At 42.1% G+C, this 25,408-nt stretch overlaps 1 protein-coding gene and 1 long non-coding RNA gene across 3 annotated transcripts; one reads left to right on the forward strand and one right to left on the reverse strand.

Moving 5' to 3' along the window:
• The first annotated feature begins 4,211 nt into the window (after positions 1–4,211).
• On the forward strand, positions 4,212–12,334 carry LOC133717310 ((-)-alpha-pinene synthase-like). Of its 2 annotated transcripts, none has more exons than XM_062143996.1 (6): positions 4,212–4,382; positions 4,820–5,084; positions 5,193–5,565; positions 5,657–5,875; positions 6,523–6,664; positions 12,200–12,334. In XM_062143996.1, exons 1-6 carry the CDS (start codon positions 4,257–4,259, stop codon positions 12,317–12,319), a joined length of 1,245 nt encoding a protein of 414 aa, XP_061999980.1. In that variant the 5' UTR covers positions 4,212–4,256; the 3' UTR covers positions 12,320–12,334. The 2 variants fall into 2 exon arrangements, with proteins under 2 accessions (XP_061999980.1, XP_061999981.1); XM_062143997.1 differs by lacking the exon at positions 12,200–12,334 and adding an exon at positions 10,580–10,651.
• On the reverse strand, positions 8,653–9,078 carry LOC133715135 (uncharacterized). Its single transcript, XR_009848948.1, has 3 exons — positions 9,009–9,078; positions 8,819–8,920; positions 8,653–8,720 (listed from the first exon to the last, which is right to left on the reverse strand). It is a non-coding gene; the product is annotated as an uncharacterized LOC133715135 (long non-coding RNA).
• Positions 12,335–25,408: the final 13,074 nt, after the last annotated feature.

Consider the following 25,408-nt stretch of genomic DNA (forward strand, 5'->3'; position numbering starts at 1 on the left):
GTCATGTGATTGACATGGATGACACTAATGTGCTTTTTGGAAGGTCATGGCATGAAAGCGTCAAAGGTGGTTATTGCAAAGATGACACATATTTATTTAGGTGGGAGTCACACAAAATTAAAATCAAGCCTGGAAGGAAGAACATCAAGAATTATCCTCCTAAGGTTTTCGAGAAGAAGTTAGAGTCTAAGTTTTCTTTGCCTGTTGAGATTAATAGTTTAATTGAAGAAAAGCCAGAAGAATTTCTAATGGAAGAAGCTCCACAAGAATTCATGGGTGAAGACCAAGAAGAGGTTAAAGATGAAACTGCTCATGAAGACATGGTTATTTGTACTGATGAAGTCTTGGAGCCTAAAATAAATAATTCAGAGCCAGATGTTATTCAAGAGTACAACCTTGAGAGCTGTGAAGAATCTACTAAGGTTGCCTATAACAGACTCATCTATGGTGTTGGGTTCATGATTTTGTCATCAGAATATGCAGAAGATCCAGCCAATAATCCACATGTCCAATTGTCTAATTTTTTCTCAGGTCTTTTGTCTACCTATTCTTGTCCTTTATTCAAGAGGAACTCGAGGGCGAGTTCTTTCATAGTGGAGGAGAATGATGTAGGACGAGAATGGACCCAGTTTAGCAGAAAAACCATAAAAGTAAAGAAGCAGCGTAGAATCAAGAAGAGTGATTGGAAGATAGGTAACTCACGCGTAATCAGGTTACTAGCCGCTGGAATATTCAAGAAGATTTGGTTTTGGACTTTTCGGGTTTCTCGTGCGAAAAGTCAGGTTTTGATTTTGAATCAGATTTGACTAACTTTTGGCCAGAACGTCTGTTTGAGACGCATCATACCTTTCCAGAATGGGAACGACGAGATCTTCAAGACTCACTTTAGTGAGCCCTATCAGATTTAGGCCAAAATGTATCGTCTTAATTATCCGATTCGTGATTTAATATTTTTAGGTTAGTTTTACATTCTTTTTATGTTAGGTTTTCTAGTTTATTTTGGATTTGTTTTGTTTTAATCCGTGGGCTTTAGGGTTTCATTGTTAGTCGCCCTATGGTTTCTTTTCCCATATATAAGCAACCTTAAACGGCTGCAGAACTATCTTTTATCATATTATCAAACAAAATTGAGAGTTTTCTCTTTTATCTCTGGTGGACTCCAGAATCTTTGTTTTAGGTTTATTGCTTGTAAACCTAGGGTTACTTCCGCCCGCGTCAGTTGGTATCAGAGCGGGTTTCGCCCGCTTCTTAGCAGACGACGATCCAAGGGAGAAGTTCACTACCACCAACCTCAACGACGCTGGTCGTAGAGTATCTATCAAAGAAAGTTTCGTTGAAGAGGAACATACCAAGGGATTTGCCCTAGGACAACCTCATCAATCCAAAAAAAAAAAAAAGGAAAAAAAAAGAAAAAAAGAAAGAAGAAACATGGAACATTGGATATTCACAACGCCGGATTACGACGACTTCCGAACTACATGTGTCATCAAAGACAAGGTATGCTCTATAATAATTGACAGTGGTCTACGAGAGAATTTTGTAGCAAACAAAATTGTGGATTATTTTTAATTGCCGACAGTGAAGCTGAGTGATCCATACTGGATTCCATTTGGAGAGGATGAATATGCACAAGTAACAGAGGTTTGTAAAGTTCCTGTCTCTATGGGAAAATTTTATAAAGAAGAGATTACTTGTCATGTGATTGACATGGATGACACTAATGTGCTTTTTGGAAGGCCATGGCATGAAAGCGTCAAAGGTGGTTATTGCAAAGATGACACATATTTATTTAGGTGGGAGTCACACAAAATTAAAATCAAGCCTGGAAGGAAGAACATCAAGAATTATCCTCCTAAGGTTTTCGAGAAGAAGTTAGAGTCTAAGTTTTCTTTGCCTGTTGAGATTAATAGTTTAATTGAAGAAAAGCCAGAAGAATTTCTAATGGAAGAAGCTCCACAAGAATTCATGGGTGAAGACCAAGAAGAGGTTAAAGATGAAACTGCTCATGAAGACATGGTTATTTGTACTGATGAAGTCTTGGAGCCTAAAATAAATAATTCAGAGCCAGATGTTATTCAAGAGTACAACCTTGAGAGCTGTGAAGAATCTACTAAGGTTGCCTATAACAGACTCATCTATGGTGTTGGGTTCATGATTGTGTCATCAGAATATGCAGAAGATCCAGCCAATAATCCACATGTCCAATTGTCTAATTTTTTCTCAGGTCTTTTGTCTACCTATTCTTGTCCTTTATTCAAGAGGAACTCGAGGGCGAGTTCTTTCATAGTGGAGGAGAATGATGTAGGACGAGAATGGACCCAGTTTAGCAGAAAAACCATAAAAGTAAAGAAGCAGCGTAGAATCAAGAAGAGTGATTGGAAGATAGGTAACTCACGCGTAATCAGGTTACTAGCCGCTGGAATATTCAAGAAGATTTGGTTTTGGACTTTTCGGGTTTCTCGTGCGAAAAGTCAGGTTTTGATTTTGAATCAGATTTGACTAACTTTTGGCCAGAACGTCTGTTTGAGACGCATCATACCTTTCCAGAATGGGAACGACGAGATCTTCAAGACTCACTTTAGTGAGCCCTATCAGATTTAGGCCAAAATGTATCGTCTTAATTATCCGATTCGTGATTTAATATTTTTAGGTTAGTTTTACATTCTTTTTATGTTAGGTTTTCTAGTTTATTTTGGATTTGTTTTGTTTTAATCCGTGGGCTTTAGGGTTTCATTGTTAGTCGCCCTAGGGTTTCTTTTCCCATATATAAGCAACCTTAAACGGCTGCAGAACTATCTTTTATCATATTATCAAACAAAATTGAGAGTTTTCTCTTTTATCTCTGGTGGACTCCAGAATCTTTGTTTTAGGTTTATTGCTTGTAAACCTAGGGTTACTTCCGCCCGCGTCACCTACAGTTTGGTTTAGTGCGTTGGTTTGCTCTTAATTAACTTCCTATGTTCAATGAAATCCCTTTCACTCGGAAAAAAGAAAAAAGACAAAAGAAAAAAGAAAAAAGAAAAAAGAAAAAAGAAAAAAGAAAAAAGAAAAAGGACAATCTAATCCCTATCAGCATAACAATAACTTTCAAAACAAGAATTGAGAACCTTGGAACTCATTTAGAAAAACAAGAACTTTCAAAACAAGAATTGTTACTAAGCTATAGTACAGTCAAAAACCCCATCTTGAAAGAACCCAGAAGCCACCGAAGAAGATTGGTATGAAGTTGGGAAGTTTTCATCGCCTTGTTTCTTTAGCTGGGTACAAGATAAGGTTAGTATGGGAATTTATGTGGTTTAATTAGATATATTTATAATTAAATAAATTTGCTGGGTGTACTAAGAAATCTGCTGGGTACATTTAGAAACACCAAAAAAAAAAAAATTATTCAGTATATTAGTTAGAGGTATTTAGAACTTGGAAGTTAGGCTTATTCTAATTCTCAAAAAAAAAAAATAATAATAATAAAAAATAAAATAAAAAATGAAAAAAAAATCTAGAGATATTTATTAGTTACACATTTCACCTCCTGTCAACCATTTTTTGTAAGAGTAATTAGTTTTTATTAAAATATTTTATATTCTACCTTTAATTTACAGAAAATTCTACAATGTGTTAACGTATGACATGCATACAATTGCATTAAAAGTGGTAAAATGAGTCCTCAAAATAGTAATATTAGTCCTCAAAGTGGTAACATGAGTCCTTAAAGTAGTAGAAAAAACGGGTTCAAAAATACGGATATATAAAACACTATTTTTGTAAGAAAATAACTAATAATCTACTCTAAACTCTTGCTTTATTTTATATCATTTATGATATGTGATAAAACATGAAAAAAAGGATATGGCACCCAAGTAAAATATAATCAGGCGCTTGAATTACAATACGCTATACAGAAGTTTTTCTTTAATTATACGCATACTGAAGTTTTATACGCGTTTTAATTAACTAGCGCTTTAATTTTTTTTTCAAATTCCAAGTATTTTTACTCCGTATAAAACAGATACGTGTATAAAACGTGTTTTAAAAGGTCGAACTCAATAATACGCGAAAAAACCCGAGTCTATAATTTCAATACGCCGTACTAAAGTTTTTTTCAATTATACGCGTATTGAAGTTTTATACGCGTTTAATACGCGTATTAACTAACTAGGCCCTATATATACGTCAATGTCCAAGTGATATTCTTCACCAAACATTAACAAAAGCCATCCAGATATCATTACACATAGATTTAGAAACAGAAATCGATCATGTCGATCCAAGTTGGTCCAACTGTTGAGTTACAAAACACCATGCCCGAAATTGCTCGTCCAATGACAAGTTTTCAACCAGGCATTTCCATAGATGAGTTCATCGACTGTCACTCCCTCGACAGCGTAATATATTTCTCATTCAAATTAATCATTTCTAATTTTTTTGAAATATCATTCATTTTAATAATAGTGTGTGCGTGCATATACGGGTGGTACTCTTTTTGTATGTAGGTGGAACTTTTTTCTTGGTTCGGAGTTTTGTTCCACTGAATTTTATCTGAACAAGATTTTAATGAAGTCACCTTTAGTATAAAACCTTATTATAATATATATAAGGAGGACCAAGAGAGGACATCCTTACTTTAAGAATTTGAGAATTTTTATTATTTCACAACGACAAAAGAGAATATGGCAATATATATGCCCCCAGATAAATAAAATTCTGTGTCCGCCACTAGATGCAACAATATCTTATAGTCGTATAAATATATATATATTACACTATTTTTGAAATAATTCACTTTAATTATATTTTCTCATCAAATTAATTGTTTCCGCAGATAACTCATGCCCGTATGCAACAGCAAATTGACGAACTGAAAGTATTAGTGAAGGGAGAAGTTTTCGCATCATATGATGTTTCTTATCAGCTGAAATTAATTGATGAAATCCAACGCCTAGGCGTGGCATACCATTTTGAAACAGAAATAGATGAAGCACTAGAAAATATCTATGTTAAATACCATGATGATGGTGATGTCGACCTATACAATGTTTCTCTTCGTTTTCGTCTGCTAAGACAACATGGATATAATGTTTCATCTGGTACGTAAACTAGCATATTAAAATGGCTATATATAAAGTTTGACTTTGGAACTGTTATTTTATATCTTTTGTTGTGATGATGATTTAACTTTTACAACATTCAAGCAGATATATTCAGCAAATTTAAAGATGCAAACGGTTACTTCAAGGAAAGCTTAATTGTTGATATCTTGGCTATCCTATGCTTGTATGAGGCAACACATCTTAGGGTTCATGGAGAAGAAATACTAGAAGAAGCTCTTGTTTTCACCACCACCCACCTTGAATCAGCGATAAGTGGTGTAAGCTATCCACTAGCTGCAAAAATATCTCAAGCCCTAGAGAGGCCTCTGCGTAGAGGTGTAGAGAGGTTATGTGCCAGGAATTACATACCAATCTACCAGGCCACGACTCCGCATAACGAAACCTTACTGAAACTTGCGAAGTTAGATTTCAATCTGGTTCAATCTTTACACAAAGAGGAGCTTAGTGAGCTTTCAAGGTATGGTGACTTTTTCTCCAATTGATTCCGTATGTATGTGATTGGCAATAAGTATAAGTTCTCAATTAATTGATTGAAACTGTTGAATTAGGTGGGTGAAAGAACTAGGCTTTGAAAAGAATCTTCCTAGCGTAAGGCTTAGGATTGTGGAGGCTTTCTTGTGGATGGTGGGAATGTATTTTGAACCCCGATACTCGGTTGGAAGAATAATCGGAACAAAACTGGGTTTTCTAGCTATAATATTGGATGATATCTATGATGCATGTGGTACATTCGAAGAACTCAAGATACTTAGTGAAGCAATTGACAGGTTAGAAGTGTTTGAAATAAACGTTGTATCTTTTATTTTTATAACACTGTTGTCTATGATTAACACTTAGGTAGGAAGCCAATCTATCAACTTCACTTGCAGATAAAGTCCAAATTACATTGTGCTTTTAAATCAATAACAACATATGTCTTTAAAAAACTTTCCACTTTTATATACGTAATTTATTTTCATTTCTTTTCTCGTCTACCCCTTTTTTTTTTTGTTTTCCACTTTCCCTCTCTTTCTTCTTCATCATTCTCCTCACTTTCTCTCCAACACCAACATTCATAAGAAATAATTTTAAATAGCGACCCAGTTCGGTTTGGTCTTTGTAGTTGAAATACGTGGAACCGAACCAAAAGTTGAGTTTAGTCTAGTTCCAAAATCTTCTGAACCAAATCCGGCCCTAGCTAGGTAAAGTGGGTTATCAAATTATTGATTTTTTTTTTTTCAATATTAAACTGAAACTTTGTAGAAATCTAAGAGTGACCTATATGATTGGTGGTCTTGACCTTCAACCTTTATATTTTCAGTGAGTGTGTCTCTAAATTTTTTAAGATGTGATTACCTTTACTTAAAATTGACCGTATTATCATACAAATAATAATTACTGCAATTCTTTTTTTATTTATTTATTTTTTTTTCAGGTTTGATGTCAACTATTGCATGAATGGTCTACCACGATACATGCAAGTATTCTATCATTCACTTTTGAAGACTATGAATGAAGTTGAGGAAGAGCTAGAAAAGCAAGGAATATCGTACCGAGTCCACTACGCAAAACAAGTTGTATGTCCCTTCTTTTTTTAGTTAAAATGTTGTCATTTTTAGGCAAATTTAGTAGAAATGATGAATAAACTTGGTAGTAATGTTACAAAGAAACCTGTTACATAGTGACTCATCAAAATAAGTTTGCCAAACATAATACTATACTTATATAGGCCTAGCCGCTGATAAACACAAAAAATTTATGGAGGATACAAGGAAGAAATCATCTTGTATTTTGATCAAAGAAAAAAAAGAGCACTCCGAACATGAAAACTCAAAAGCCAGTCCACAACCCAAATCTGGCTGGAACCCAAAAAGGAGCCCAAACCGCCACTACCATCCAGAAACTGTAGCTGCGCGCCCTCAACAACCTTAGAACTATTGAAGTACTGCCAAAGAAAACGTGCACTGCCACCCTTAACCAAAATCATTAGAAGAGATGTGTGTCTAGACCCCATCACCTGTGAAAGTCGATGTTGTTAGTCTACGTACAACACCACAACAAAGGAACATCAACACCCCAAAAATTCAACCAACATGATCACCAATTCTATTTCCAACCCAATAAGCAAGTCCTCAAAGAAGAGTGAAGCTAGAAGCATCAAAGAAGATCAGATCTATGAGAATTGGGACACCAAGGAGAAAGTATGGCCAAGGCACAAGGAGCCTAGTCATTGAAACAAAGAAAAACTTTTCCACCAAAATCAAACAGACAGGGAAAGGAAAAGGGAAGAAAGAAAGGAGAGGGGTGTGAAGAGATAAGAAAGGTCTCACGGACATTATTGATGGAAAGTACCAAACTTCATAGAGCTGCCGACAACGGTTACTAGGAAATAGGTAAAGAGAAAAGTTTTTATTTGAATATAGTGTTCTCCTTTCATGTTAAAAATATCCATCTCAAAAGTCAAAATCAGTATAACAATTGATAAAACTTAGTATCATAGAACATCTCGAACTTATTCACTCTCTCAGTTTCTTAATTATTTTATCAGGGATGGAACCAAGAATTAAAACTCGGATATGCTAAAAAACCAATTTTTTTACTGAACCTTGACAATACAAGGAAATCTACATAATCTTAGAAAACCAATATGAACATAGGCACTAGGCCAAAAAAGCGATCAGACAACGGACCAAATTCGTTATGTGATTTGGACGATCTCCATTGTGTATCGGAGCGTTGTGTGATGAAAAATGGCACAACGGTGGAAACCCGTTGTGTGAATCACAAACAGTCAACACTTATTTGGTTAAAACTGTTGTGCCTTCTCTCGGCAGATGGCAGCCATAGTTGCCGCGCAGTCATGCTGCACATGTCATTGGCATAATTCACACAACGATGTTTGTCTCCGAGCCGTTGTATGAAAGGCGAATCAGACAACAGCATTTTATTTTATCTGTTGTATGAGTTATCATCACACTTCAGTTTTGGAAATTTTATTGTTGTGTGTTAGTTTTAGATAACGTATTCTAGTTATTACAGTTGTGTGATTGTAAATCAGACAACGTATGTTTGTTAGAGCTGTTGCATGTTATATAAGGATTCATTGTGTGAACATTCAAATTATTACTTCAGACAACATTATTAACATTAGAAATTCTGTTGTGTGATAATCGTCTTTTCTCGATTTTGTGCATTGATAATAATGCTTCATTTTACCTAATGAACAGTGACTAATTGTAAAGAAAAGACACTAGAATCCATGAAATGATCAGTAATCCAACTCATACTATTTGAAGAAAAGCATTCAAACTTTAAAAGGGAGGATTTCCCAATCATCCAAGCCAACATTGAAAGAAGAAAAGCATTCAAATGCATGCCCATCTACTTGGGACATCAAAAGCTGATACAAATACAAACTATTTGTTACAAAACATGCCACACAGTGCATGAATATTGTACCAGCAGAGAAGCACAAAAATGATGCTTTGCTTCAGCAACCTACTTCAGCAACCTACTTCCTCTTATGCTTTCCTTTAACTCCTACACATACGCCTTCACGACAAACTTTGCCCATTCATTTCGCATCATATCTATGTCTGCTTGGGTATATTGACTGTTGCCTCTCCTCTCCCACTGAATCAATTTATTATATGAAAGTGAGGCATGAACATAAAAGAGTCAATATAAACCAAGTTAAAGTTATCGACTACATTTATAAACTACACTTGTACCTTTCTTGGAAACAATGTCAAGTCTTTATCCTCAATGATGTCTCTCATGTAACGCATGACAAAGTACCCGCACTCCTTGTTACTGGGTTGGGGAGGAATACCCTAAAAACAAAGTATGTGTAAACAAGTCAAAAAATGAGCCAAATCCAGTATTTTCAAGACAAAAATATACTAATTAGGTGAAACTTACTGCCAAATTTTTCCACAAGACTGAACTCCGACCTTTCTTCTGCCTTTCAGCATTGAACATAGCTATTGCACTATACCAGAACAAGAAAATAAAGATTTGAGAAAAACTAAAGAAGGCAACAATTTTGTCAAGGTATTAAAGGTGTCACGATAGACAATGAGCTTAATTGTGTCTAGTTTGTGTTATGTCAAGGTATTAAAGGTGTCACGATAGACAAATTCAAACCCAACAGAGTTAATAATTTATCAAAAGTACAAACCCAAACCTAAACTTTTTTATTAAATGGCTGACCTGCGATTATATGCCTAAATTTTTTAATAAATAAGTTGTAAGACCCCGGAAATTCGTTATTAATTTCTAATGGTTTCCGGGAATTAGTAAAGTGTTCGGTTGTACGATTTTGTGGCTCGTGAATGGAGCGGAAGTGTTTCGGACGAATTATTAGTCGAAGAAAATGGATTTAGGGGGGTGGCAATGGTTGACTTTTTATGCGTTGGGTTTCTCCGAAAACTTCCTTCACGAAAGTGGTAGAGCGCGTCGATACGAGTTCGTGGACATGTGGAACGCGAGAATCGGAGTTCGTATGAGAAAGTTATGAGCGATTGAAATTTGGGGAAATTTCTATAAATATGAGAAAATTCCGGATTTTTCAGAAAATCCCAAAAGTTTCCTTTTTCTTATTTTCCTCCCCAGATTCTCTCCGTTCTCTCTCCTCAGAACCCTCGGGTTCCGATCGACCCGACCCGGAGTTTTCTCTCTGCTCCGGCGTCCTCCGGCCACGACCCGGCCCTCTCCGTGCTCGTCGCTCCACGCCCAGCCGCCCTCTGCCGTCGCTTTGCCGAGTCGCTGCCCCCAGATCCGGATCGAAGACGCCCAGCCAAGCGAAACCGACCCGATCGGATCTTGGCCTTGCCGGGGTTGCACGGGCCGATCCTTCTCAGTTTTGGGTTGTCCTCTTCCTGCTGATCATCCCCATATAGGCCTTGCATCTCGATTTGGGGTGTAGAGCGCTAGATCAAGGTTTGAAGATTTCGACGTCCCTGATTCGATCTGGAAACTGATCGTGTGGCCGAGATTAATCCAACTTCCAGGCTTGATCTAGGACGATCTAGACCGAATCTCACTTAGCTCCAGGTATGAAAGTGGCTCATTCCTTCATTTTGAACAAGTTTGTAGTTGATGACTTTGGCATCGGAGGTAGTTGATCCGGCGTTGACCGCCGTGGTTGACCACAATCTGAACCACCGCTTGTGGCGGCGCGTGGCGGAGCGTCTGGCCTTATTTTTGTGTTCTATTTTCAGTTTATGCATCTACGCATCGATACGGTCGTTTTGATATATTATAAGGTTATTTTGGAGAAGTTGATGCATGTTAGGGTTTTAGGGTTTTCGATTCGTTTCGGTTTTTGATCCGTGAGGATAGGACCGTCCGATGGACTTGTAGTTTTGATATGTTAATCGTAAGACTGTCCCGATGACTTTGTGTGGTCATGGGTGAAGATCCGACCGCTGGATCTTTGTATATGTGCGTTTTATGAATTGTGCGCTAAGTTAAATATCGTATTTGGTTAGGTGATTGACGGTTTTGGTTGGGCGGACGGTTGTGAATGTGATTTTGGGCTGTATTGAAGACACAGCTGGATTTGAGGTGAGTAAATCTCACGGTGTGTCGGTCGATAAATTAGTCATGTTTAATTTAGTATATTTAATTGTTAGTATGAAAAATCGTATTTATCGAAACAAATTATTTGTTTTAAAATATATGAACTTGATCGACAACGGTTCATGGGTAAGTTAAAACAATGTTTTGATATAAAATGATTTTCGAGAAGTATAAATTATAAAACTATAGTTGGTATTAGTGGTCATTCCTACGTGAATGATTACGTATATATATATTTACGTGGAATATATATATGGATGGAGTGACATTGGGATATGTGTATGATTTGGGAATTATTCGCATTATTAATTGTGCATTTACTCTTTTCGGGAATGCAATATATCATGTGATTGATTGATGTGATTGTGTTAAAGAGTATCTTGTGTTGAGTATGATGTGTTGAGTTGTGTGGGACTTTATAAATATTTCGGATCTACGGATCTGGTGTCACAGTTGTGACTGTTTTCGGATCTACGGATCTGGTGTCACAGTGGTGACTGAGGCAAGTATATCGGGAACCACACCTTTGGCCGGGTTAGTGGTTACGATCAGTTAGAGCTCTAGTCTGTCTGCCTTGTACTGCATGGGAGTGACGCGTTGGGTTACTTGAGGCCCATGAGTACGTACTGCATGGGAGTGACGCGTTGGGTCACTTGAGGCCCATGAGTACACGTGTTTTTAAAAGAGAGTTCAGGTGGGTTCTTTCTTTTATTGTCTAAGAGGGACTTGATTTCATATTATGGGTGAGTTGTGTTAATATGATTTATTTGGAGTTGATGGGTGATCATCGGCTTTAGTGTTGATGGGTGATCATCGACTCTAGTGTGAGTTGTTTGACTTCTTCATTTATTTTCCTTTTCCTTCTAATTGTTGAATTTTATGTAATCTCCTGAACTAAGTTATATGCAGGGATTACTGCTTTTGTATTGTTTGCTTTATTGTAATCCCCTGAACTAAGTTATATGCAGGGATTACTGCTTTTTGTATTGTTTGTTTTAATGTAAATTCCTGAACTAAAATCTATGCAGGGATTTATATTATTTCTTTTGTTTGTTTTCATGTGATCTCCTGAACTAAGTTTCTATGCAGGGATTACTGATTTTGCTTAATTCTTATTGTGGGTATAGTTGTGGGTTGTGATCTGTAGTGATTGGAAATGAGTATGTTTTCCTGGTTGTGCCGTTGAGGCAAAGGAATGGTGATCTGATAGATTGTGGGGACGTGAAATGTTTAAAATATTTGGAGTTATTTGTATAGTTGGAGATTGTGGGAAGTGAGATAAAATGAATTGAGAGTCAGAGTATGTGGGTTTTAGTTGGGTTGAAATTATTGAGCATGATATGATATGATATGAACTTGATGTTTGGTTGTGTTTTGTGGAATTAAATATTGTTGCTTTAATTCATCTCACGAATTGAGAGATTATAAGCATGCGTGACGTGAGTCACTTTATTTGAGTTTACTCATACGGGCTGAAAGGCTTACCGGATTTGTTGTTTACATTCCCGGTGCACTATTCTATGGTGTAGGGGTTATTGTGCAGGTTAGAATATCGGGTGATCGTTATCGAAGCTGAGGTGGACTTTCCGTCACGTGGGTGTAGAAGGGCGCTCATACTTGTAGTCTTCCGCTGTGTAGTGAGTTGGTGAGAGTGGTTACAGGTTGAATTGATATTCAGTTTAATTTGTAAACTATCTGTAATGTAATATGTGACTCTAAAGAACGAGTCGGTATTGACATTGTGAGCTCAGTTTGTTTTGTTGCTTAGTTTATTTGAAAATTTTCTCTATGTGTTTTCTTGTTATTGTTTTGTTCTCGCGTTTCGGATTTGAATTCCTTTATTCAAAATTCGGGGCGTGACATAAGTCATCTCTGGTTGATTTCATTGACCCATTTCAATCATAGAAATAGGTCACCACGTCGCCAATTTAGGACATTTATTTGAAAAAGATTACCCATTTAGTACGTTGAACTCTTAAATAAAAGGGTTCTTGACCAATAAGGACAAAAACTCAATAATTGTGTCCATCTAAACACACAAATTCTACATGTTCCCCTAAACCCTAAACCCTAAACCCTAAACCCAAAAACCCTAAACCCTAAACCCTAAACCCTAATACCCTAATACCCTAATACCCTAAACCCTAATACCCTAATACCCTAAACCCTAAACCCTAAACCCTCAACCCTCAACCCTCAACCCTCAACCCTCAACCCTCAACCCTCAACCCTCAACCCTAAAACCCCGAACCCTAAAACCCTGAACCCTAAACCCTAGAACCCTAACCCTAGAACCCTAAACCACACTTGAGGATGTTTGTATATGCACCTGCAAGCATTTTTCATTCATCGGTTAATTAACCTTCTCTATCATTAATTAAACTATCAAGCCACATGTATCTCATTACCTCTTCTATCAGTGTGTTCTCAAATGATATATGTATATGGGCTTGATCTTGCTGCATAGAGGTGGTGGTGTTTGGTTGAACCTAATAAACACAAATTGACATGTTCAGACTTTCAAAACATATTAACATGGGGAAAAATTCACCAACGGTGTCCGGACACTTAGGGGACTTTCAGAATGATACTTGAACTTACAAAGTTATCAATGTGATACCTGGACTCATTTTTTCGTATCAACGTCGTACCTATGACCAATTTCCGTAACGGCTCCGTGACGGAAATTGGCCGTAGGTATCACATTGATACGAAAAAATGAGTCCAGGTATCACATTGATAACTTTGTAAGTTCAGGTATCATTCTGAAAGTCCCCTAAGTGTCCGGACACCGTTGGTGAACTTTTCCCAACTTTGTCTTCACGTGAGTCACTTAATGAAGACAAAAGGACCGATTTACCCTCAAATTCTTTCTTTTCTTTTCTTTTCTTTTTTTCTTTATTCTTCTTTCTTTCTTTCTTTCTTTCTTCTTCTTCTTTTTTGGTTTCTTCTTCCCCTGATTTGAATCATCAAGATTCAAATCATCTTGCTCGTCCGATTCCCACCGCCGATCAAACACCGCCGTTGCGTCTCAATCCACCTTCATGCACCACAGATGTTTCTGGTTCCCCCAACTTCAAATCCTATAGCAAATTGAAATTGTGCATTGAGGCTTCACCGCTCACTCCGAGTTTATCCCCGCCGCCGTCGCCAATGACTTGACCACAACAACCTCCACCACCGCACAACAACGTCGTCCTCCGCTGCTTCTCGATTGGGTTTGGGGATAAGGACTGCTTCTTCCTCCGCCGCTAGCGAAATCGTGGAGGCTCAAGGCCACATTCTAAGGACCGCCACAGCAAGGTTTGCACCACCAAAGGCCCCAGGGACCGCATCATCAGCCTCGTCGCCCACACCGCCATTCAATTCTACGACATGCAGGACTGGCTTGGATACGACCAGCCTAGCAAGGTCGTCGATTGGCTAATCAAGAAAGCCAAGGCCGAAATCAACGAGCTTGACTAGCTGCCACCGTGGAACCCAAACTAAATTTATGTTCATACAACATTTTCTCCGACGATGCCGATATCCGCCGCGCAGGACACGCAGAACGTGAGCCTCAATTTCTCGATGGTGGAGGCTCCGAGTTCTTTGTCTACTAATCGGCGAGGCACAATGGTGGGTAGCAGCGGAGTGGTGAAACTGGTGAATAAGAACAGCTCGAATTTTTTGCAGGTGAGGATGGTGTGGAGGCCGAAGTTGTTAATCTTTGTCTGCCTAAAATTGCCTCTGATCGAAGTTGGGCTAGAGGCCGAAGTTGTCGGCTAAACCGATGAAATTGCAGGTGAGGATGGTGTGGAGGTGGTGTTGCATGTCGGGAACGAAGGAGAGGATGGAAGGGTGGGATTGGAGCTGTGATTTGAGAGTGGAGGGTTGGCGGGGTCTGAGTTTCTGATCAATGGTGTATAAAAATGGGTCGGAGGAGAGAACGAGAGTGGTGGTGGTCAAGTCATTGGCGGTGGCGGCGGGGATGAACTCGGAGTGAGCGGTGAAGCCTCAATGCACAATTTCAATTTGCTATAGGATTTGAAGTTGGGGGAACCAGAAACATCTGTGGTGCATGAAGGTGGATTGAGACACAACGGCGGTGTTTGATCGGCGATCGGCGGTGGGAATCGGACGAGCAAGATGATTTGAATCTTGATGATTCAAATCAGGGGAAGAAGAAACCAAAAAAGAAGAAGAAGAAAGAAAGAAAGAAAGAAAGAAGAATAAAGAAAAAAAGAAAAGAAAGAATTTGAGGGTAAATCGGTCCTTTTGTCTTCATTAAGTGACTCACGTGCATCGCACGTGCAAAATTGGGAAAAGTTCACCAACGGTGTCTGGACACTTAGGGGACTTTCAGAATGATACCTGAACTTACAAAGTTATCAATGTGATACCTGGACTCATTTTTTCGTATCAATGTGATACCTACGGCCAATTTCCGTCACGGAGCCGTTACGGAAATTGGTCATAGGTACGATGTTGATACGAAAAAATGAGTCCAGGTATCACATTGATAAAGTTCAGGTATCATTCTGAAAGTCCCCTAAGTGTCCAGACACCGTTGGTGAATTTTTCCCTATTAACATGCACATACAGTTCTTGGTAATATGCACAAAAGTTCATACATTGTCATCATGTGAAGCCTGTTCAACATGCACATCATTTCCATAGTTTTGAGAAGGTGGTGATTCAACCTGCAGTTTCATTTGATCAATAAAAAAAAATTCAACCTGCAGTTTCAAGTTTTAAAAGAAATTATTTTCTTACCCTTGTTTGGGACTGTGCCTCTCTTCTTGCACAAGTTCTGCTATTATGCCCTTTCTGATGGCATCGTCCACATGTAGACAAATCCCAATTTCAGTAAACCCAATCCCAAGTCTTCAGCAAAACAGTTCAGACAAGTCCATGAAATCTTATCAGTCTCCATTTTGTCCACATAAGCCACCTCTCCTCCCTTGTAAAACCTATTACCACTTCCCAACCTATAAAACCTCCCCCCATGGTGAAATGCAATTGTGAACCAATTAGGATCTGCAAATAAGATACCAAACCATAATCTCAGTGACAAACATATCTGATCGCAATCTCCATGACAGAAATTTCAGAAAATAAAAAATAAAAAAAGCAGTAACAAACAAATTGGTCATTATTCAGAGATTTTTCATATCGACACAGAGTAGCAAAAGCAACAGTAGAATACATGGATCTGAACTTTATATATTTAGTACCAGTCCTTAAACGGGATTATGAATTTTCACTCTCTTGTAATGAGATGAAGTTGCTGTTGTTTCTTTCTTATTAAGTTTCGTAACCAATTAATTTTTCTTTTCTCATATCATATTCCTTCTGTAACAATTAATTTTGTTCTTCACTTCTTTTGGTAATAAAAATTATTAATCTCAAGAGCTTAACTCTAGACATAGTCTTGTCAGTTTTATAATCAGTATGACTATGCATAATTCTAAATCTTGGAACTTCTACTTTGATGTCAAAGCATTCTTGTTAGCGGGTGGAACTTCTACTCTAGACACAAAGCTTCTGCTACTGTACGTTTTCTTTAATTTTCAAGAACAGAGGAACTTGGTTTGTGGGCTTTCTAATATGATTTCATGGAAGTTCTAATATCAAAAGATGCACTCAATCTCAATTGAATTAAATTAATCTTATACCAAGATTTCATTAAACAAATCCCTTAAATGTCTGCACTAATAAACTTATCAATAGGTGGAATAAACAAAATCCTATAGACAAATCCCAATTTCAGTAAACCCAATCCCAATTACAATAAACAAACCCCATTCCCTCCCCGCAAATTTCCATAAACAAAACAACAAACCACAAGTTATACTAAAGCTTAACTCAAAACCCTCGTTTCAATCCCAATTTCAATCTTCATAATTTAAAAACCCTAACCCCATTTCTGGACCACTTTTATGGATTAAAAAACTAAAAAATCGATAACCCAACCTATCATCGGCGTAAATGCCCTAAAAGTGATATCACTTATTGAAGGGGAAGATTCAATTACCATGAGGTGTTGGTGGCTCTCCATCAAGTCTGAAATATCTCCATTTATTTGAAATATCTGACATCTATGCTCATTCAAATTCTCAATGAGAACTCTTGATTTTGTGTCTTCGTCCCTCCCTCTCTCTATTTCTCGCTCTAGAACTGAATTGATGGCCTGTGGAGTCGAGGTTTCAAAGCAATGGTGAGAGAGACGGGTCCCGAAAAACAGCGTTCTAAAACCCTTTTTTCATAACTGATTGGACCAAAATGACCTTGGAAATAACGTCCTTTAACGATCGAGTAGACGGCGTTAACATTGAGTGAGTTAAATGATAAACGGTGTAAAAAGTGAGCGAGTTAAAGTGGTTTTTGAAATGTCAGTGAGTTAAGTGTCGAATGTGTTTGAGCCCAAAAGTAATTTCGGCAAGATCCTTTAGCGGATTTAGCGCAGCGGCCCGATACCCGCGGCCCAAAAATAAGCCTGCTTGGGTTTGGGTTACAGCTTCGCCCATTCCGTGATCCATAAGGAAAACGAGTCCTTATTGGAGTCAAGTAGCAGAGATTGAATAGGAAACTTCAATCAATAATCCTTTTATAGCAAGTGTTAATGCTCAAAGTCTGGCGGTAGCCAAACCTTCGTTTAACGTGGGTCCAGTGGGCGGACAGCTACTCTGTGGATTTAGTGATCTCCGCTAGCTGTCAAACGAAAGACAGGGCGTCAGAGGGAGACCGCGTTGGGCGGTCTTCACTTCTCCGATGCCTAAGTCAGTCAATGCATATAGACAGCATAACAATAAATGAGTAGTAAATGCGTAATTAATGAGGAGAGATGAGAGAACCTTTTATAGGTGAGGAGGAGGCTGATCTTCTCCTTGTTTTCGATGTGGGACTGATGTGCTTCAGTCCCCAGCTTCAGGAGCTTCTGATGCTATCTTGGCATAGCGCGTGGCGGCGCGTCGGCGGTGATCTGGGGGTGATCCGAGGCTCAGGCTGTAGCTCGCCTGGCAGTGTATCTGTATGTTATTCCTTTGGTGGGAATTAGTACCTCTGGCGGTACAATGAGCGTAGCCCATTATAGCTAATTATGCTTGTCAATGTACATGTATGTACAAGTCCCCCAAGTCCCCAGTCAAGGAGGGCAATCTTGGTTGGGGAGTTGTTCAGCGGTTTGAAGCGTTATCTTCCGCTAGACTTGCAACAGCATAATTAACGTCAGTGCGTTGTCAACCATGGATTTACTGAGCAAACGCTTTATACCCTTTCGGGTGGGCCCCTGCTAGGCCCTCCAGGGAGTGCCCCACTCCCTGGCTAAGATAGACCTCCGGATGGTCGGCAAATTGTTTGTTGAGGGGGAGCTGCACGGAGCAGAGGGTGTTGGGTAGCGAGCCCAATCTTTAGTACCCAAGTGACGGGGGTCAACGTGCCTGATCAGGGCCGTCGTAGACGGTTGACAAGTCCCCGTGTCCCGTAGGGACGGTCTGACCGTAACGCCCCGTGGCGGTCGTTGTCAAAGTGAGGCGTGGCCTCGGGATCCGCCGCTGGCGGATATCCCCCGCTGACTGTAGCAGGAAGCAGCGTCCAGTAGACGTGCTTGGCGGTATTTTATTGAGCGATATTGCGCTGAACAAAGTACGCAGCTTGCAAGATGAAAAGGGGGTTCGGCTAGAGGTGTGTAGCGGAAGACGCCCCGCTTGCAGGATGACAAGGGAGAAGTTCCGCTGGCGGGGTTTCGCTCAGCGGAGACTTCGTCACTTGGGAGGTGACAAGGGAGAAGTTCCGCTGGCGGGGTTTCGCTCAGCGGAGACTTCGTCACTTGGGAGGTGACAAGGGAGAAGTTCCGCTCGCGGGGTTTCGCTCAGCGGAGACTTCGTCACTTGGGAGGTGACAAGGGAGAAGTTCCGTTGGCGGGGTTTCGCTCAGCGGAGACTTCGTCACTTGGGAGGTGACAAGGGAGAAGTTCCGCTGGCGGGGTTTCGCTCAGCGGAGACTTCGTCACTTGGAAGGTGACAAGGGAGAAGTTCCGCTGGCGGGGTTTCGCTCAGCGGAGACTTCGTCACTTGGGAGGTGACAAGGGAGAAGTTCCGCTGGCGGGGTTTCGCTCAGCGGAGACTTCGTCACTTGGGAGGTGACAAGGGAGAAGTTCCGCTGGCGGGGTTTCGCTCAGCGGAGACTTCGTCACTTGGGAGGTGACAAGGGAGAAGTTCCGCTGGCGGGGTTTCGCTCAGCGGAGACTTCGTCTGTTGAAGGTGACAAGGGAGAAGTTCCGCTGGCGGGGTTTCGCTCAGCGGAGACTTCATCACTTGGGAGGTGACAAGGGAGAAGTTCCGCTGGCGGGGTTTCGCTCAGCGGAGACTTCGGACGGTTGGTGATTTCTTCCCAAGTGGTTACTTCCATTAGACGCTTCGTCTGATGGTGGTTGACACGCGGCCAACTCCTAGAGGGTTAGCGTCTGGAGGCGTGTCTCCTAAGCCTGGCCGTCTTCTCGCCATTAATGCGAGTAATTATGGATTCCGTAACCGAGGCGACTCCTCGGTTAATCCGGAGAGTAAGTGGAGACGTGGGACACGTGTACGGCTGGTGTGCAATGTCGTTTTTTAGTGGACGGTTTAGAATTCGTTGATGTTGACATAAAAGGGGGGGAACTCAGCGAGATTTGACACTTTGCTAAGGCTTCAAACTCTTACTCGTCGTCTTCACGCTTTGCTCGTCCGAGACTCAAGAAGGAGGCTGCTGGAATTTGGTGGAGATATCGTTCCCGGAGAAACGAAGATTTTCCCCATCGAAGCCTATTGTTCACCATCACACCGGAGTTTTCGCCACTAAGGTTGGTATTTTGATTCTCTTCCCTGTTTCATTGGATCTGTTGGTTTCTGGGTTTTGTTGTTTCTGTTTTTGGGGTGCTATCTGCTCTTATGTGGTGTGCTCTGAGGGCGTGAAGTGAGATTTGGGGGGTGGGTTATGGTGTTTGGCAGAGAGTTGGCGTTTAGGGATTTGCTGGATGGTCGAATCTGGGTTGAGTGTGTTTGTTCTTGTTTTGGCATTTTCTGGGTAAACTGTTCTTGATGTTCTTGGTTATAACTGATATAGGCATAGGCTAGATCTTGTTTGAGCTAATTGATTTGGGTTTTAGGGTTTGGGATGGCTAACGTCGTAGAGATTTCGAGCAGTGAGGATTCCGGGTCTGACGTGTCGTTCAGCGTGGCGGATAGAATATTTATTGATTCGTTGCGTCCGTCTGCCCATGCAGGAACCTCACTGCCAGAACCGCTAGAGGTTGAGCCGCTACAGACCATACCCTGGGAAGTAGCTATGGGTCGTGCCTCGCGTCCAGAGAGTTCTAGGGCAGGGGAGGCTGCCGCTGCCAAAAATAGGCTTGATGAGCGGTTGGCAAGTAACAGCGCTGCCAGTGGCTCCGCTGACTAGGGAGAGGTGGCGGGGGAGGATGTTGAGTCAGCGTGGGTCCTCCAGGACGGCACCCCTGTTGACGAGGCAAGAGGGCGGATGAATGTTGCCGCCGTCAACCGTGTGAAGCGGATGTTCCGGTTGCCAGGTTCGGTGAAGCTGCGTCCGCCGACGATGGACGAGAAGGCATCGATTCTGCCAGAGGGGTTTGCCGCTGTGCACGAAGCGATATTCCGCCAAGGAGTGACACTCCCGCTTGTGCCAAATCTTCAAATCTTGGTGTGCGAGTTTGGCCTTGCTTTTGGGCAAATTTGTCCCAATATGTGGCGGTTAATGTTGGCGCTGAACTCACTATGGCGGTTGTCCGGTTGTGAGGGACCAACCGTGGCGGAAGTGTTGCACTTCTACGAGCTGGTGTACGTGAAGCGCCAGGGTTGCAGAGGGCAGGTGAATTTGAGTCGCCGTCAGGGGGCGCCCAAGCTGATCGAGAACTTGAGGGATTCCATGTCCTACTGGCGGGGGACCTTCTGTGTTGCCACGGCGGGGTGGGAATACCAAGCTGGGTCTAACCAGGGGGAGCCGACGTTTAGGATTAAGTCGGAGTTTCAACATATCCGAGGTTGTTTACCGGTCTCCGCTGAACATAGCTGGCGGTTCCTCTTATGCATAGCCTTGTATTTCTACTAACGATTACTGTTTGTTTGTGCAGCGGGCTTGCGCTATAACCTGACTCGTGAAGAAGAGTGTTGCGTGGCACGCATTAGAGGCTGTTGGCGGAATCGCAACTTGCTGGACTTTCGCCTTCTTACTGGTTGGGAGTTATTGGTCGATCAACGACTGACTCGTGCCGTTGGTAAGAAATCTCTGCCACACTGTACATTCGATCAGAGTGACTCAGGCTGACTGGTTTGTTGTTTTTTTTTTTTTAGAAACTCCGCCAGGTAACAAAGCGAGCCGCGACGCTTTTGATAAGGCTATGGACCGTGCGGAGATCGACAACTTCTTGGAGACCATGTATGCCTCCGGGCTAGCGGCTCAGCAGACGGTCGTGAACCCGGAAACGTTGGCACTGAGCCCGTCCGAGGTTCCGGTGGTGCTGCCTATGCCGCACCACTCCCACCTTGGTGGTGACGGCCTGCCCGTCGTTCAGGCGGGGGCCAATGTGGACGGCGGGAAAAAGGGGTCTGCTACCGCCACGCCGCAGAAGGAGAGGGTGCCTGCTAACCGGCGCGGGCCACACAAGGAGAAAACGGTGCCGCCGGCGGAGACCGTCACCGTTACAAGGGAGCAGCCGCCGCTGAGGGGATCGAGGCCTGCCGCTGGGAACACAAGGGTGCTACAGCGAAGGCGCCGGCAGAATGACTCCCCTGATGAGGAAGAGGGGGACGATGTGGAGACCATTGGGGCCCGCCAGCAGAAGAGGGCTCGACAAGCTCCGCCCAAGGCTCCCGTGGTCGAGGAGAGAGAGGCGCCCGCGAGTGACCTGGACTCGTTCGCCGCGTACGCAGAGTTCATGACCGATGGTGAGAGGGAATTTCTTTACCACCTCTGCGAGCGGCTAGGGTTTGGCGGTCTAGCGGGGATTTCGGGCCCAACGGCCATTGACCAGTAGCCCTTTAGCTCGGCCTTTGGTCACTTGTCGGTTGGGCTGCATGAAATGTTCCTGGCGGCGTCGAAGCAGCCCCGGGTTGAGCGGGAGCTCAGGGAGGAGATCCAAGGTCTTCAGAGAGAGCTGGCGGAGGCAAAGGACAGGCTGGCGGAGGTGGAACGGCGGCTGACAAAGGCGGATTGTGATGCCGCAGATGCCCGCGGCAAGCTGGCGGTGGCCGTCAAGCGGGACTTGGAGCGGAATGATCATGTCTCCAAGCTGGAGCAAGACATGTCCCTGCTGCAGGAACGGGTGGCCGCCAAGGATAAGAAGATTGATATCCTACAGCGGGACTGTGCGGTATGGGGATCGAGATGAGACATAGTGGGGACAGACCACGACAATTCATGTCGTTCCTGTTGAACATCTGTGTTCTTATCTCCCCCTAACGATGGGAAGACTGTCTCATCAAAGTGACAATCCGCAAATCTAGTGGTAAAGAGATCGCCTGTCAAGGGTTCAAGATAGCGGACGATAGTTGGAGATTCATAGCCAACATAGATGCCCATTCGTCGTTGTGGACCCATCTTAGTATGCTGTGGCGGCGTAATAGGCACATAAATGGCACACCCAAAAATGCGTAAGTGCTAGATATCAAGCTCGTACCCAGTCACTAACTGTAACGCAGAGTAAGATTGGGTTGCAGTGGGTCGTAGACGAATCAGCGTCGCTGCATGCAATATTGCATATCCCCAAGCAGAAACAGGGAGATTGGTGTGCATAACCAATGTCCGTGCTATCATCTGTAGTCGTTTGATAGCGGCTTCTGCGAGACTATTTTGGGTATTAACATGGGGAACGGGATGCTCTACATCAATCCCCAGGGACATGCAATAGTTATCGAACGTTTTCGATGTAAACTCCCCAACATTATCAAGTCGAATTGACTTAATAGGATGGTCAGGGTAGTGAGCCCGTAGAAGGATAATCTGGGCGAGGAGTTTAGCATAAGCAGCATTTCGAGTGGACAGCAGCGCAACATGTGACCAGCGTGTCGACGCATCAACCAATACCATAAAATATTTAAAAGGTCCGCATGATGGTTGAATTGGTCCACAGATATCCCCTTGGATTCTTTGTAAGAACGGAATGAGTATTTTGGGATCCTTTGCGTAGGACGGTCTCGGTCCTAATTTCCCGAAGGAACAGGCTTTGCAAATTGAGCGAGGGGCCTTAGAAGCAACCAATGAGGATTTTGGTTGGGCCTAAGCGTCTGTAGCGCTATTAGAAGCAAAGTGTGTGACTACATCTCCCATCATGGCGTTGGAGCCATGGGAATTGGTATTTATGGCGTCATGGCCATTGGGAGGAACAACTATGGCGTCATGCTCATGGTTGGCGCCATTTATGGCGTCATCACATGGGACTTGGGCGGCCCTTTGGTGTCCCAAGACAGCTGCAGCGCCAGATGCTGCGGTGACTGTTGTCTTACTAAGTCCGGGAATCAATTTTCGATTCTTGCTTCTTCTCACTCTGAAGAATGGATGTCCGTGTGAAGTCTTTAGTATACAGAGTATCATATCACGACCAGGGTGTCCTAGTCGGTCATGCCAAAGCCACTATGTGTCAGAATCCAAGAGATCTTCTCTTATGACATTATTGGATTCAATTGGTCGAATTGTAGTGACATAAAGTCCACTAGATTGACACATAAGCTTCTCTAAGATGCGCTTCCGTCCGCAGTCATTAGAGGTAATGCAAAGGAAGTCATAAAGAAAAGAACTCAACTTTTATTAATAAGCCAAATGGAATTACATCATTGTTTCTTTGACCAAAGAAAATCTAATCCAATAAACTAGCTAATGCAAAACAATGGCGGTCATCCAACTTCTTTCGGTAATTCCAATGCAAATGTGACCAGGTGAGTAGAGAGATGTCGGTGGAGCAAAGCTCGCTTAAGTACCACTTATCTCAAAACCTTCCTAGACATCACATTTACATTGAGTATGCCTACTTTGAAGAAAGACTAATACCATTGGCATCTACTACAAAAATAATATGGCAATTGCCTACATCTCTTGGAAAATAAAAAGACTTAATCAAAATCGCCAGTTTCTGGGTCTTGATCCTTGTAGTCTTCCACCCTTAGATCCAGATCGCCATCTTGATCTTCTTGTTCCATGTAGTTTGCCTCCCTTGCTTCACAATACGTCTTGTATGCGTTTGCAACATTCTGGGATGCTTTACACGCTTTGGCCCAATGTCCAGTTGATCCACATCGAAGACAAACATCATTATGGTCAGGCTCCCTTGATCGAGGCGCCTTTGGGGCGCGATTTGGACGACCATTGCTCTTGGTGGCGTTATCACCATGGTCAGAGGCTCTGCCTCTCTCTCTCTTCACACGTTGACCTCCACGGTTCCGTGTACGCCTATCTTGGCGATTTCCTTCCTCTTTAGGGCGAGAATATGGACCAGAACGTCCAGAATTGTCCCTACTCTTCGGGTTTCGCTCCTTGCGTCCTCCCTTGGGGGCGCGACTATAGTTAGACTCCGGAATAGACTTAGTTCCCACGGGTCTAGCATTATAGTTCTTCACAATGATATTGTCGTGCTTCTCAGCTACGTTCATGGAGTCAATGAGCTCATGAAACCTTGTGATACGTCCTGCATTCACATCAATCCGATAATTCTTTGAAATCATCAGGGCAGAGACGGGGAAGGTAGAGAGAGTCTTCTCGATCAACATCATATCAGTTATGGGTTTGCCACAAAACTCCATCAAAGACTTGATACGAAGAGTTTCCGAGTTATAATCAAGCACAGACTTGAAATCACAAAAGCGGAGGCTATGCCATCTCACTTCTAAATCAGGAAGCAGGGAGTCACGAATGTTGCCAAATCGCTGCTCAAGTTCCACCCATAGTTTTCTGGGGTCTTCCTCATTGAGGTATTCACTTTGGAGCGCGTCATTCATGTGCCTTGTCATGAGAATTATGACTTTAGCTTGATTTGCTTCAAAAGCAGTAGCTTGCTCAATGGAGAGCACGTTCTAACTAGGCTCTTGGATGGTTTCCAGAAGTCCATCAGCCTTAAGATGTTGGCGCACATCTCAGACCCACCTATGGTATCCTGCGCCAGTTGTCTCCAGTGGAACAAAGTTCAACTTATTCAGGTTACTCATCCTGAAAAACAACACAAGATTAGGGTTAGTTTCGGAGCGAAAAAGGCTACCACTAAAAACTATTAAATTTCTTAGCGTAGTCGCTTTCGAGAAATTAGGGATTTTCTGAGCGTAGTCGCTTCCAAGAAAATCCGATTCTAAGAGGGGTTTTGGATTAGATCGAAACAACGATGTATGTGGTCGATCGTTTTCTTCTCAACAAACTCTAAGTTTGGAGGACTCTACAAGCTCTAAGCTTGGAGTAAGCACGAACCCCCACAGTTCGGCTTTTGGTCTCCCCTATGAAGAAGAAAGGGAAGTAGAAGAAGGGATGTTGGAAGTCCCCGATAAAAAGAAGAGAAATTGAATTAAAAAATCTAAGAAAAACGGGAACTTTTAGAAAAAAATACCTCTAAATAGGTCGTTGGAAAAGTTGGCCTGAAAAAGTCGCCGGAAAAATGGCCGGAAAGTGGCTGGAAAAGTCGCAGGAAAAAGGTTGACCGGTGGTGTTGACCGGAGTTGACCGATCTGCTGACGTGGCAGACTAACTGGGTGCTGACACTACTTCAAAAATTGAATCAGACGACA

Source organism: Rosa rugosa, chromosome 6 (assembly GCF_958449725.1).
Source record: "Rosa rugosa chromosome 6, drRosRugo1.1, whole genome shotgun sequence".
In the NCBI taxonomy this organism is placed as follows: Eukaryota; Viridiplantae; Streptophyta; class Magnoliopsida; order Rosales; family Rosaceae; genus Rosa; species Rosa rugosa.